Here is a 14971-nt window from a genome sequence, read left to right on the forward strand (position 1 = left end):
GAACGATCGACAACAGCAACAACATCCCACCAATCACGTTTATCTAATCACATCCCTCTTTCTTTCTCGTCCTCTTTACTCGATGAGGGCGAGGAATGATAGCTGCGTGCTAGGGGGAAGAGTGGGAAGTGGGCTCTCAAGTGCTCCTCTGGATACGAGTGGAAAGTCATCCCAAGGGGATTGCTACTGTGAAAGATTCCTCTAGTGAAAGGTGAGGGGGATCTATAACCAGCGGTTCAGTCTTGAAGTCTGAATGGGACTCTGAGGCAAATAATGCACCCAAAAGCGAAGTGCGCTAGCTAAAGGCGCCTAAACGCGCTAATAAGGCGGAAAGTGCGGAAAAGCGCACTTCGTGCAATCACAATGGAGTGCTTCGAGTAGAGATGACAATCAAATGGGGAATCAGGACTTTGATAGATGTAGAAATAGACACTTAAAGGTGTCAAAGCGCCAATAGGAAGGAAAACCGGATTATTCAGATAGAAACTCGAGCTATACACTTCGATGGTAGTCGAGCGGAAGTAAGTGACAGGAAAACAAACATGGTGATGTGTAGGTATGCTAAGCGAGTTCCCATGGCTCAGAGCCAAATAGGAAGTACTAAGGTAAATGGTGAGGTAAGTCAGGGTCCATAACAAGATATGATGATAAGTACTAGTGCCTGCATGACGGAGTATGAGTTCTGAAGAAGGGAAAACGCACCAATGGACCTTGGAGGACTAGGACAGGACATGCGGAGGACAGGCGATGGATCCTAAGGAAATGCAACGAAGTGCACCGTAATGCACTCGAACGCACTCGAACGCGCTGGTACACGCCAAAGTGCGCGTTGCACGGAAGTCGTATTAGAAGCGCGTTGTAAGGATATCGAGTGCGTCATGAAAAGCCGTGAATTTGGCCCATATGAGCCTGGAGAAATGTGAATCTCTACATCTCCCAGGGACTTGGCTACTGACTGTCCCCAGTCAGTCCGTTGTAGCGTGAGTGGACTTAGAAAAATTGTGGACGCGGATATCACATGATCGCGGTGTGGGTAACACAACAAAGGTGACTGCAAGTCAGATGACAAGCAAACACTCTCTATGTTGGGTCTTGATATGCCGTGCGATATGTTCGACCCTTAAGGGAAGCAAAGAAAGCAAGGATCCACGAAATGATGCTGATCAACCCTGATCAAAGGCGACAAAAGGGCGATGTAAGCGCGAGAAACGCGCTCAAGGCGCGCACGGGAAAGTGAAACGCGAAAAATGCGCGAAGCGTGGGAAGGCGAAAGTGTGAAAGGCGAAAATGCGCAGAGAACTGGAATGGTAGTGCAAGCAGTGCACAAGTGTAGAGAGACGATAATATGGTGAAAAGCACGGATATAGATGGATACTGATACTGCCACTAGCTTTAGACTGATGCTAGGGCCTTAAGACGACAACGGACGCATGCATTGCATGGAACTAACTGCCAAGTACATGGTGGTAGAAAGATGTGGTGTAAAACGAACATGAAAGTATGTAAGTTCTACCTAAGCGCTCTCCCAGGGCTCGGAGCCGAATAGGGAGCGCTCTAAGTATGTAAGTGAGGTAAAGTGATGTAAAGTAAGGGTGCATAACGAAATACAAAGTGTAATAGGCTAAATATGGTCTGATAACGAAAAGGAACACACCTAGGAACTGGTTGGATGATGGATGGATGCTCCTGGATGATGCACGATGGAGTGCGCTAAGCGCGCGCGTGGGAATGCGAAACGCGAAAGCGTGAGAAAGTGTTGCGCCTATGGTGCGCTTTGCAGGAGAGCTGTGCATTGTATGCGCAAATGACTGGAGACATAGCAGAAGTTGCGTATGGAGTAGGGCGACAAGTGCGAGAGAAACGCGCTAAGCGCGCGCGGGAATGCTGCGCGTTGTGTGGGAAAGTAGCGCGCCTATGGCGCGTTTCGCGGGAAAGCTGCGCGTTATGTGTAAAACAACTAGAGACATGATAGAAGTCGAATATAGCTGATGGTGCAAGTTGTGCATTGAAGGCCAATTGTCATGAGTTGTGAAAAGGTGCGAAATGTGCCCATATGTGCCTGCAGAAACGCGAGTCTCTACAGCGGGCAGATTTGACCAAATTTAGAAGAGTGGTTGAATTGATGAAAAACGCGTCGCGCTTCTCTTCTTCTCTCTTATCCATCTCATCAGTGATCTGCCTCTTCAACAAGATGGCACCTTTCAGCTCTGCTTTACTTGCTCTTTCTCCTAGCCCTGAGCCTAATGTGCGCCCTGCCTCTCCTGCCAAGGAAGCCGGCTCCGCTGTCCAAGAGGTCCCAGAGACTGAAGAGCAGAGAGTACTGCGTTCTTGGGTCGCGCTTCTGCAGGCATTGGACACCCAGGTCAAGATCATTCCTGGTGATAGTCCTGACCTGTTTGAGGATAGAGAGACTTGGTCGCGCAGTTGGAGTCAGTTATCTGTGAGTCGCCATTTTGGATTTTCCTGGGCGCTAAGCGGCCTTCCTGTAGGTGCAAATCGAGGGGGCTGCCACAATAGCGGCGCGTTTGAAGTTAGAGCTCGAACTCGACGCGACTGGGAGGAAGATATTGGAGGAAGGTAAACGCGCCTATAGGAACTTCTCGAAGGAGATTCGCGAGATTAAGGAGAGGGCTGTCGTGGATCCTCCTCCTAGGACACCACCGCGCCCCAAGCACTTATTACAGAAATTGGTAGCGGAGGTCATTCTACCTGGGGTCAAGGATAGTGGGGAGAAGCTGGTGGAGGTATGTGGATGTTTCTTCTTCCTTCGTGCGTTTAACTGGCATGGCTACACTTAGCGATCCGGTGGGCACCCTGAGGTACCTAGCTGCATGCGCTGTCAGGAGATGGGGCTGAAGTGCAATGGAGGCCCTGGACAGTGCTGTCCTGCTTGCGCCTCTGCTAGGAGGCCCTGTTCATTTGCGCGCAAGAGTGCATTTCTTCCTCTTCCTTGCGCGTTTCCACTGATAGCATTGTGCTGCTAGAGAAATCTAAGAAGGCTTCTGCGCCTCGCAAGGCAGGGTCTGCTCCAAACGCATCTCTCCCGGCTGGGTCTGTTTCTGGCTCCATCTGTCGTCCTGCTTCGTCTGCCGCCCTGGATGTCATGGATGTCGATACATCTGGTTCTGGAGAGTCTGAGGTCGAGGATAAGGAGGTGCCCATTCGCGCTATCAAGGCCCTGCCTTCTCGTGTGGTTAAGGCTGACAAGGGCAAAGGTAAGGGTAAGGGAAAGGCAAGCTGCGCCTAGCGTTCCTACTGATGGCGCTGATGAGGTCGAGAGTGAAGTGGAGCGCCTTAGAGCTGAGAATGAGCACCTCAAGAGCATTATCCGCTCGATGCGCCAAAGCGGGCGCTCTCCAGCAGAGTTGCCTTATCATGTTGTCCCACCAGGCCTATTCCATGTCCACTGAGTTGGCGCGTTTGGATGAAGAACTCGCCTTCCTTGATTAGTCTATCTCGTGCTCCTGGCTGCCAAAGCGCCTTTAGAATAGCCCATGTCTCTTGTTGGCGCCAATGCACCTGTAGAATAGTCCATGCCATCCTTTTGTCACGTCGCATGTCCAAGTCCACATCCTGAGTCCAAGTCCACTGGGCTTACATATTATAAGAGAATTTCGTGAATATAAGTAAATGCGCAAGAGAAAAATCATAAGAGGTGAAATGGTACAATGGTCGTGCGGGTTCGCGCCCGCCTTGTCTTCTTCGTGCATCTTCCTTCGTCTATCCCTTTCATAAGCCTGCGCGTTTTGATGATTAGTGAGAGGTGTGCGTAATGTCTATAGTAAAAATGTGCGCGGCGCGGCTGCGCATGCGTTCGAAATTGAATGTCTATGGTTGATTAGGTGTGTGCCTTTTACAGTATCGATACTTAGCTATGTATAATTTTGGTGGTTTGGACGGGTATATGATAGAGTCTGTTTGGTGATATGTTCATGGCAATGCGCGTTATATGGGACAATTAGAGAGTAGAGAAAGATCACCGGACTGAAACCCGGGGTAAAACGGAGGGTATTGTGCGGAGGCGTTTTGTTTTGTTGTTTATGTTGTTATATGATGTTTTTGTTATTTTTGTCGTTATATGTTTTCTGGAGGGAGTCGTGTATGGGATCGAGGATATTTATGGGTAGAGTGTCGGGAGATGTGCTGGGAAATGGTACTTATGCGCTATTCGTCGAACGCGCTCTCGGGATCTTCTTCGTCTGGTTCTATGCCATCATCTTGCGCGAATGTGATCTAGGACTCTCGTCATTCATCCCCGTGATGCTAGTTACCAGCAACGCTCTCTTTGCTGCGCGGATAATAGGGAATGATGCGAAATGCTGGCGTATCGCTAGCTTGGAGATTGCGCCATCCAACTCTGCCAACAGATATGAGCCTCCTTTCGTGCGACGTACGAACAATCATAGGTCCCAGATACCGCAGGTTTCGTCTTCTTGCTAAGCTCGTACTCGACCTTTGAGTTACACACTAGCACTAATGCGGCCAGGCTTAAAATCGTAGTCTTTGATCGAGGGCGCAAAAGCGCTTCTCGAAATCGTGGACAGGATTTGAAACGCGCTTTTATCACCTTATCTTTGATAGCGTCAAGATCCTCTATGCGCTTCTGCAGTTGGCACTGCGCGCCATGCTATGAGGTCGATAGGTGGTAAATGCGCCTCGCTCTGGCAAGGGCGCCAAGAACGTTGCTTCTGCTAAATCGAAAGGAAAGATAGGTTCAACTGCCATGGACCATGAAATAAGGCGATAAGCCTGTCGCCTTTTGCACTGGTAACAGCGCTCTGCCCAAAATACCAAGGGTGCGACCTGATACCAGCGGGAATCATCCTCTTCGCAAGTTTTCATGATGGCCTCCCGGACATCAAGATGCCTGCGTTCGACTATACCATTGGCCTGAGAATTATAAGGCGAAATGCAGATTGGGTGGATTCCATATTTCTCCCTGAGTGCATCTGTAGCGAGTCTATAGGCAGGGTGCGTTATCAGTGACCACTTCGGTAATGGGACCCCATCTGCATAGGAGATCCTCGAATATGAACGCTTGCAGCATTTTGGTATTCTCTCTGCGTACCATGCGCCATTCGGGATATGACATGAGCGCGCAACGCGCTTGCACAATATTCTCGAATCCGCCCGCTTTGGGCCTCTTCATCGTGTCAATGTGCACTTTGCGAAACAGACCTCCTGGGATGGGTACTGTTGGCGGGATATGGAGTCTGCGCATCTGGCGCACTTGGCACTCGTGGCATGTGCGTGCGTACCACTTGACGTCGTCAGTGATGAACGGCCACCAGAACCGCAAGAGCAACCGCGCGTGCACGGCATATATACCCTTGTGTCCTAGATCGTCATGTGCCTCTTTCAAAATGCGGTAGAGTTTCTGGGGCTCAAGCACCAATTGGTGTTTCCCTTGACGGTCCCTACACCAGAGATTATCTTCTAGGATAAAGAAGCGTGCTGCGAAATTGACAAATGCTTGAAATTCATCATCTGCGAGATCAGTGGGTCTTTTGCGCGAGAGAAGAAAACGTTTGGCTGCAACTATTTTCTCATCCAAAGTTTGTGCTGCTGAAGAGCGGGGAATCTCTGGTTCTACTGACTTGGGTTCGACAATATCTAGAAAAACGCGCATGTCTGGTAACCACGTAGGCTGTCACACGTATGGTGCGCTATGCACTGTGCGCGTTATTCGCACGCACGCCGCATCGACTTGGTGTGTCCTTTCATTCAGGAGCGCGAACCCAAACGAGTAAGCGCAATCTATCCAATCCTCATGGTCATCATCCTCCGCAGGATCCTCATCAACTGGGGGTCTCCTTGAGAGACAATCAACACCTGCATGTTTCGCGGCGGGAACATGAACCAAAACAAATTGAAACAAGAGAATACCCGCGATCCATCGATTGATGGTCGCGTTGGGTTGCAAATCAGGATTATTAATCATACCTTTGATATACTTCGCGTCTACTTCGACTGTAAGATTTGTGACGCCAAATATGTATACGCGCACTGCGCGCAACGCGCGAAAGAGCCCATAGAGCTCTAGCTTGGCCTGGGAGTAGCGACTCTCAACTTCGGTGAGTGCAATTGATCCGAAATGGTTTGGATAGCGCTTTCCATCTTCGCCTATTTGCAGTAGGATAAATCCCACCGCAACGACCGAGGTATCAACTGCTAGAATGACCTCGTGACCACATTCATAATCCAGCCGTCGCAATGCGGGGACTCTAATACAGAGTCCTTCAGCGTTTGCATCGCTTCCCGATGCTCGAGTCCGAACTTGAAGGGCACGTCTTTCCTGGTAAGATTGATCAATGGGCGCGCAATGTGCGAGAAGTTATGGATGAAAATGCACAAGACTCCACAGGTGCCCAGAAACCCGTGCACATGCGTCGCATTCTTGGGTTCTGGCCAATCGTGAATCTTTTGGACCTTGGAGTCCTCAGGCACTCGGCCCTTGAATGTGCACAAGTGTCCAACGATGATTGCACTTGGTGCGGCTAAGACGAATTTAGTAGCGGATATGGTGGCGCCTACGTTCTCCAGGCACTGAAGAATGTGATTGAGCACAATGCAGTGCTCCCATATGAAGCGATGGATGCCTGAATTGGCAGATATAGTCTCGTAAGAGCCATCCGCGCGCTGGTAGCGCGTTTTCACCGATTTGACGGGCACATCGTCTACAAAGGGCAACGTATAATCTGGGATCTCATGCTGGAGGATAAAGGCAGTATCTCCTTGGTAGACCTGTACAGCGTTGGCATGCCCTTGTGGCAACGTCGTCAGCCTATGAGGGCCTAGTGGCGTTCCAAAGGTAGTCAAATCGCGCAATTCCTCATGAAGAGCGCGTTGATCATATCCTGAATATAAATCCATCATACCATACACAGCGTATCCTGCAAATGACTCTGCTAAGTGCTCGACAAAGGGTGGCACTGAGGCGTCGCGAATCGTAACCGCATTAAGCGGCTGTAAGTCGTGAACTAAGCGCAGTGATTTTCCGTCCTTCTTGACGACACAAAACCAGCGCGAGCGATATGCAGCAGTGGACAGCTCGTATACTCCTGACGTGATTTTCTCCTTGATAATGCGTATAACTTCGCCAAGCGTTGAGGGAGGGATAGGGATATTCCGCTGAGACCAGGGGGTGTGTGGTACAGTCGGAATCTTATAAGGTGGGAAATATGTCTCATTGAGGCGACCTCGTTCTGAGGCACCCCATGCAAACACGAGCTCATGAGTGCAAACGAGCCAGCGGATAAGCTTTAGCTCTTCTGGCCATAGCCATTTCGCGGGATCTAGATCGAGCTTGTCAGCGTGTTCGTGCGTGAAGTGGACGCCTGGAATAAATTCGGGAGGATGAGTCGGCAGTTCTGGCATGCCGGCCAACGGATCTGCAGGTAACTGGCGCACTACTCTATACTCTGGTGGCATAGTAGTAGGCACTGTGTGCACTTTCTTCGCCACTGGCTTATAGACCAGTGCGTGGTGCAAACAATCATAAGAATAGACGGATGAGAAGGCCTCTATAGATGCCTTGTCTAAAATGGAGCGGGTCGAAGTCAGATGCGCGTATTGCGCCGAATAATGCGATGGCGATGATAACGGAATAATCGGGACAGATAATGAAGATGAGCTGTGCGAGAATACAGAAACTGATGCAATGTTGCTCCTTAGGAGCTGTGAGTGCGAAACTTCCACGCAGCTTTGCGCTGCACTTCGGAATGAAAGAAAGATTGAACGTCCTTGCGAGATGGAAATGTATACCAGGGCGGGGTCATATAAGACGGATAGGTGTCTCCCCGCGAATTCTGCAGATCATCGATATCTAAAAACCCTTTTCTTCTTCTTTTCACGGCTTCGGTGTGTGTTGCGGACATGGAAGTCCACTTACACAACGCCCACAGCGCTTCACCCATTGCTGGGTGGGAAGGCGCAGCTCCTTGCGCGTGTTGGGATCAGTTAATAGGATGTCTTGATCGCCATTGGGGAGGTCGAATGTGTGGCATGCAGTGAGCTTGAAGAATGGTTGCCCTAGTAGAATCTCGAAATTTGCATGTTCAGTGACTTGCACTTGGAAGTACATTGGCCCGGCGCCAAAGTCGAGTGGTACATTCTCTACCACTCCCAGGGTTGAGTCCTTCGACGTGTTGACCAATTCCATATTAAGGCGATGGTCTGCGCGCAGGCTTACACCTAGCGATCTCCAGACTTCCTTTGGCATCACCACTACTTCGGCGCCTTGATCGAGGACACAGGTGAGTACTCGCCCTCCAATCGTAGCAGCGCAATGGTGCGAAGTGATCTGCGACAACTTTGCCATCGTCGCTTCGCAACCGATCTTGGTCGAATGCCTGCATGAGCTCCTCTGTCGTTTCCTGGCTGGATAATTCGTTGACAAATACTGTGCCTACGGTGATGCGCTTATTGGTCGTGAGGTCGCGGAATTGCTTGCGGACATCTGGCGAAACAGCAAGTAGTTCGCGCATGGGGATGTTGATGCTGCTTTCAAGAAGGCACTCTATTATGCGCTTATCGGCCTCCTTGTCCTCGAGTGCGCATAAGTTCCTGTAGTGGGTAGATGATGACGACGCAAGGGGCGTGTTAGCAGATGACGATGATCCACTCTCAGATACTTTGGGTGTCTCTTTGGCTTGGCAGCTGACATAGAGGGCGTTGCAGTGGTTTTCGCACGTTCTGGCGCCTTGCCTTTGTCTGACGAAGCTTGTACGGCAGGAGAGACTATCTCTACCGCATCAGAGGCTTGCCTAGACGCAGGCCCAGGGCGTGCGCGAGGCTCACTGGAAACTTCTACTCCAGTCAAATTGCACCGCTTTTCCTTTGGGGGCGTAAGGTCCATTTCCCTTCTTCTGATCGCACTTTGTGGTTGCTAGCGCTAACGCCTGTGTAGCGCGCAGCACTTCGAGATCTTCGTCGTCTACCTCTGAATCCGCATCTGTGATAGTGTGCACGAATGCGGACGAGTCAACCTCTATCACTGCGTCGACATCAGGATCAGCGCGGACAAAGATGCCAGCAGGTTATGCTTGTGCTTGGAAGTGCCTGGTCCTGCCTGCTGAGTGGCAATATGACGATCAAGTCGCTCTTTCAGTGTCCCTTCGTGCGGTTTCCCCGGAATCCATCTACTGTTTGGCAATACTAACTTATTGCTCTCCTCGCTTACCTTACACTTCCCCGCATCAATATACGCCATCTTTTGCGACAGCGACTAAGGAAGTGTTCGCCGCTTCCGCAGAACATACACCCTTGCGCCGTGCAATTGCCAGCTACGTGTGGCCTGGTATTCCTGTTTGACGACTGCGCCCATTGCAGGCTTCTGGTAGGTAGGCGTTTGAGAGTTGCTGGCCCTGTGGCGATGGCGATGTGGTTTGCGTGCCTGCTGGCATTGCGGGTATTGATGTGATGCCTGGAAGCAAAAAGCGCGCAGCTGCGCGCACATCTTGCATAGGGTAAGGATCGTCTGGATGGTGATCTGGGAACTTGATCATCATGCTGGTTGCGAATTTGCTGTTGCACGCCTGAGGGGAACCCCTCCAAGAACAGTCGGTTTGTCTCTGCTTTACCGACGCGATCATGCTTCTTGAGCGTCTGCAAAACCTTGGTAAATTCGTGGTAATACTCTCCTTCCACTTCTATGTGCATCATTGGTGCGCGACTCTGGTTGCGCGAAACTGTTTGTAGGTCAGCTACTGTGAAGCGCTTGTCGCTTTCGCATCCTGGATACATATCCTTGACTGCTATAATAAAGGCATCGTAATTGCCTTTAGAAGCTTCAGGTATACCAGCCCAAAGGTTCCTATCCTTAGTGGGTACATATTTTATGAGGCCTTTGATGTGATCTGCGCCCGCTAGATTTGCCTCATTGGCGAGGTCTTCATAATCATCTATAAAAATTAGCAAACTTTCATCTTTCCCATCGAACTTGGGCGCCTTATCAGTGGCGCGGCCAGGCATTCTGAAGGGCACTGCCGCCATGCTTGCTTGTGATGGGTTAATGGGTAAAACGGGTTGAGAAGGTGGAATGGATAAGGCAGGTCGCTTGCAGCTGCGGTGATGGAGCTTGACTGGTTTGGGCGATAACCGCTTTCCTTGATTTGACCAGTTTGTGCAGCAGGGAGAGCGTCGATGTCTTCCTGCTTGATTGGCTGTGCTTCTGTCATAGGGGTTGTGCTTGACGGCGCGTCTGACGGTCTATGAGGGATCTCACTAAAAGCGGATAGTGCGGTTAATGAGGAGAGAGTACTAGCGCTTGAGGGGGTTATGCGCTTGGGCGTGCTAATGAAAGCACCAGGGGTAGGTTCCTTGGGTTATCTTGCGCTTCAAACTCGTCGGACAATTCGCCTTTCGCGGAATCCTTGGGTGAAGGTGTGACAGGCGAAGCGGGAGTGCGTGGGTTTGGTGCGAAGAGTGAGAGGTCTGGGTGTATGGGTTCTGAGACGTGTCTTGCACGGGTTCGCGGAACTGGAACAAAAATCTCTTCTGCTTCTGCAACTCGCGGGTCTGAAAATGCGATATTGAATTCTTCGATGGCTTCTTCTCTTTCTTTGCGTCCCTTAGTAGACCTGAGCGATCTGCTAGTTTTCTCAGATGATCCCCTCGCGGTGGGCTCCAGTTGAGGGCGAGGAATGATAGCTGCATGCTAGGGGGAAGAGTGGGAAGTGGGCTCTCAAGTGCTCCTCTGGATACGAGTGGAAAGTCATCCCAAGGGGATTGCTACTGTGAAAGATTCCTCTAGTGAAAGGTGAGGGGGATCTATAACCAGCGGTTCAGTCTTGAAGTCTGAATGGGACTCTGAGGCAAATAATGCACCCAAAAGCGAAGTGCGCTAGCTAAAGGCGCCTAAAACGCGCTAATAAGGCGGAAAGTGCGGAAAAGCGCACTTCGTGCAATCACAATGGAGTGCTTCGAGTAGAGATGACAATCAAATGGGGAATCAGGACTTTGATAGATGTAGAAATAGACACTTAAAGGTGTCAAAGCGCCAATAGGAAGGAAAACCGGATTATTCAGATAGAAACTCGAGCTATACACTTCGATGGTAGTCGAGCGGAAGTAAGTGACAGGAAAACAAACATGGTGATGTGTAGGTATGCTAAGCGAGTTCCCATGGCTCAGAGCCAAATAGGAAGTACTAAGGTAAATGGTGAGGTAAGTCAGGGTCCATAACAAGATATGATGATAAGTACTAGTGCCTGCATGACGGAGTATGAGTTCTGAAGAAGGGAAAACGCACCAATGAACCTTGGAGGACTAGGACAGGACATGCGGAGGACAGGCGATGGATCCTAAGGAAATGCAACGAAGTGCACCGTAATGCACTTGAACGCACTTGAACGCACTTGAACGCACTTGAACGCACTCAAACGCGCTGGTACGCGCCAAAGCGCGCGTTGCGTGGAAGTCATATGAGAAGTGCGTTTGCAAGGATATCGAGTGCATCGTAAAAAGGCGTGAATTTGGCCCATATGAGCCTGGAGAAACGTGAGTCTCTACAGCGCCCTGATACACTTGCCGGCAGGGTTTTTGGAGATATATAAAAGCACCAGTCACAGGACAACCAGGTAAGTATTCTGTTCATTCAAACACTACAGCTACAACGCTATGTCTGACATCTTTCCTCCACAATATATGATACCCCCTGCCCCCAGCCTATCCTACCCAGAACTGCGCTACAATGACGCCGGCAATGCGTTTGCATGCAATAATGTCGGCGCTTGGGTGCCTCATCCAGGAATTTGCAATGTCAGTCCATTCTATTCACATCTAGTCTCGAATACTCATGTTCTTACAGGCTCTTACGTCTCAACGGTCTTTTCGCATGGAGTCTGGTACTTATGCACTCAGTCCGGCCAAATTCACGCCTCTCACAGGACTCTCCCTCGCCGTCTAGTTCTCGCATCGTTATGCGCCAGGTGCCAGGGTAACGACGTCATCAATCCTGTCCTCCTCCCCCTGCCTGACTCCGGCGATTTGGACTTGACGGACGCCATCACTATCGCGGAGGCACGTGGCCACATTCCTGCAGCCAAAACGGCAGGTTCACACCGCAAGGGGCAAAGGCAAGGGAAAGGAAAACATCCCGTCCACTATCCCAAAGAAGTGTTCCCGAGACGACGGAGATGACGATGACGATGCGCAAGTGAGATGAGGCTGTCCTCAAGGGTCTAATAACTACTCTAATCTAGATGTCAATGCTCTCCTCGACATGGTGCAAGATGAGCTCCCTCTTGGTCAGCATGGGTGGCAGACTGTTCACCTCAAGTACTCCCAATGGGCCAAGGTAAACCACCGGCCTTCACGCAAAATTACTTCGCTTGAGACGAAGTACAAACAGGTAAGCTTCAAATTGTCTATTACTAAAAGATTACTCACATACCTGCAGTTAGTGAAGACCACGAAGCCGATTGGAGATGGTGTTTGCCCTCCACAAGTACATATGTATCAAATAGCCGGGTATATTTGTTATCACATAGACAGGTGGGCCCAGATATATATCATATTAGACGGGTGGGCCGACATATTGGTATTATTTTGTAGACAGGTGGGTCAAGGGAGTGGTAAAAGATGTATTATATACGGGTGGGCCGACAGGAGACATATATTGCATAGATGGGTAGGCCGACGTGGGGGTATATAAGATAGACGGGTGGGCCAAGGAGAATGATAATTGTAGACATGATGGAGCTCAGCTAGTTGTATATCATCCAAATCAAAGGAGGGTAATTATTCAAAGTCATCTAATGATGTGGTTTGGCACGGAGCTTTGCAAGGGGTGAAGTGGAAACTCAAGTGAAGTGTACCGAGTTCCAAGACCCGGGTCTTGACAAACAAATATGTGATGTCCAGCACACTTCCGATCATCTGGTATTTCATTGAGGAATGGATGATAATAGATCTTTGAAAGCCAACATCATCCAAGCCTACCAAATGCCAAATGCCAAGTTCCGACTACCAAAAATCGAGTGAAGTGTACCAATATCTGAGCCCCAACTATCGAATCCCGAAAATCAACCATTGAGTCCCGACCATTGAGTCCCGACCATCGAGTCCTGACTACCGAGTCATGAAACCCGATGCCTGACCATTGAATCCCGACAATCGAGTATCGAGTCCCAACCAATGAGTCCCGAGACCCGACGCCCGAGACCCGAGACCTGAGATTCGAGACAAGTTCCAACTATGGTGTCCCGGGTATCGAAATCGAGTATCTGACATCCAACAGACTTCCAATCATGTGGTATTTCATTGAGCAATAGATGATAAGAGATAATAGATCTTTGAAAGCTCAGATCATCCAAGGCTCCCTTATCTGATCATCTCAATCTCCACCCCCTGTAACACCAAAGTGCAGACATTCAGGATTCAGCTTCCGATTTCACAAGATCAATTCAATCGTGGATGTTTCTTCCACTTCCGATGATGAAATAACCCTCTTGTGCACTTGGGCCCTGACTGTCACTCATGTGGCATGTGATTATATGGAACAGAAATTCAATGCAGAGAAGACAGGAGGAGACCCAGTTATACCTTCTCCAAACCTAGACACTGATCTGGTGATGGCTTGTGATTGATTGGTTGATCGGCTCATAAAGGCATATAAAAATCCCAGTGAGTCTTCCTGCAGATTTGGAAAATTCGTTTTATCAGTCAAATTGCTTCATTACAGTTCAGATGCCGATCGATATTGCAAGATATAGCAAATTGATCTCCCCGAAGGACATGGGGCATAATGAAGAGAGAGAGGAAAAGTTGCTCGAGAGGTGTCCTCCTGGCCATGAGGGCACAAAGTTGATTGACATACCCATGACAATTCTTGATGCATCCAGTGCCATCATCGCATGGTACCTCCCAGATGCCTTGACCGATGCCACCCAGGTGTGTTATATATATTGTGACTGGATGGGTATTGAACATCAAATGGTACATACAGAATGAAATTTGGGTGGCCTCGGATTTGCTAGCTCCCATGCTTGAACAAAGCATAAAGCTCGATGGGATTTGGCAGACTAATCAACAGTGGTTCACACCAAGCTCGGAAAATGATGTCCTAACTCCCGGATGCGTTAATTTATCTCCGGCATGGTTTCACCAGGGGCACGAGGTAGGATCTGATGAGATGGCGATCTCGGTAGTTAAACTCACCAATCCCATAGAATCAGTCCGATCCGGAGGTATCTGCATCATTGAAGGGACCATCCTCCGAGAACATCCTCAAAGCCATTGCGAGGCCAGCAGCCATTGCCACAGTGGCACTCAGGGTGATGCATCCTGAGCAGTACTGGGCAGGGTTGCAAGCCTTTGCGAGCCTCGGAGAGAAAAGGCATGAAGCAAGGAACTGCCGAAGATGTCAGAGACTCTCCAGTACTGGGCAACGGTGTTTAACAGCCTCACTGTCATATGTAATTGGGAAACCCCGAATCATCGAGACCCCTCATCAATTTCCGAATGCTTCGATATTCTCACTAGCGTGGGGAATTATTCTAATGCTCGGATGAGTATGCCAAGCCTGCAGCTGGAGTTCAGGTACAATCCGGGGTGCATGATTGCGTTTTCGGGAAGGATTGTCAGACATGGGGTTCATGCAGTGGAAGGGGATCGGATTGCCTGGGCATGGTATATGAGGGATGCTGTTCATATTTATGCCGGGATTCCATCGTGTGGATGGGCAAGGTTGGATTGGAAGAAGTAGAAAAGGTAGTTACCTGTGTTAGTACCCACCTTCAAATACATTATACTATATATCAGGCACTCCATACTCAACATTCGGGTTTCAGGTCTTGATAGTCGGGACTTGATATTTGAGTATACTCCATAGTGATGTTGTATACATTTCACCGACTACCGAGTACTGGGTTTTGGGTTTCAGTACTCGGTGATTCAAGAAAACAACTCCCAAAATTGATGAGTGTCATGTTTTGAGTTTTGAGTTTCGATTTGTTTCGAGTGTCGAAGC

The 14971-nt window shown here is 49.6% G+C and overlaps 3 protein-coding genes across 3 annotated transcripts; 2 read left to right on the forward strand and 1 right to left on the reverse strand.

Moving 5' to 3' along the window:
• Nucleotides 1–2293: 2293 nt before the first annotated feature.
• DFJ58DRAFT_826940 (uncharacterized protein) lies at nt 2294–3489 on the forward strand (the record flags this gene model as incomplete). Its single annotated transcript, XM_041392202.1, has 5 exons — nt 2294–2440; nt 2490–2744; nt 2799–2931; nt 2985–3221; nt 3347–3489. Coding segments are annotated over 5 exons (876 nt in total), but the record flags the coding sequence as incomplete, so codon positions are not given.
• A 5040-nt stretch (nt 3490–8529) lies between these two features.
• DFJ58DRAFT_849020 (uncharacterized protein) lies at nt 8530–10656 on the reverse strand (the record flags this gene model as incomplete). Its single annotated transcript, XM_041393697.1, has 7 exons — nt 8530–8565; nt 8624–8765; nt 8800–8995; nt 9261–9650; nt 9801–9902; nt 9941–10224; nt 10307–10656. 7 exons carry the CDS (start codon nt 10654–10656, stop codon nt 8530–8532), a joined length of 1500 nt encoding a protein of 499 aa, XP_041235012.1.
• A 963-nt stretch (nt 10657–11619) lies between these two features.
• On the forward strand, nt 11620–12635 carry DFJ58DRAFT_849021 (uncharacterized protein; the record flags this gene model as incomplete). Its single annotated transcript, XM_041393698.1, has 7 exons — nt 11620–11760; nt 11810–11846; nt 11909–12055; nt 12204–12352; nt 12401–12448; nt 12492–12495; nt 12556–12635. The coding sequence occupies 7 exons, from the start codon at nt 11620–11622 to the stop codon at nt 12633–12635; spliced, it is 606 nt and encodes a 201-aa protein (XP_041235013.1).
• Between the last annotated feature and the right edge of the window lie 2336 nt (nt 12636–14971).

The sequence above is a fragment of the Suillus subalutaceus genome, assembly GCF_016647625.1.
Source record: "Suillus subalutaceus strain FC151 chromosome Unknown DFJ58scaffold_393, whole genome shotgun sequence".
NCBI classification, from domain to species: domain Eukaryota; kingdom Fungi; phylum Basidiomycota; class Agaricomycetes; order Boletales; family Suillaceae; genus Suillus; species Suillus subalutaceus.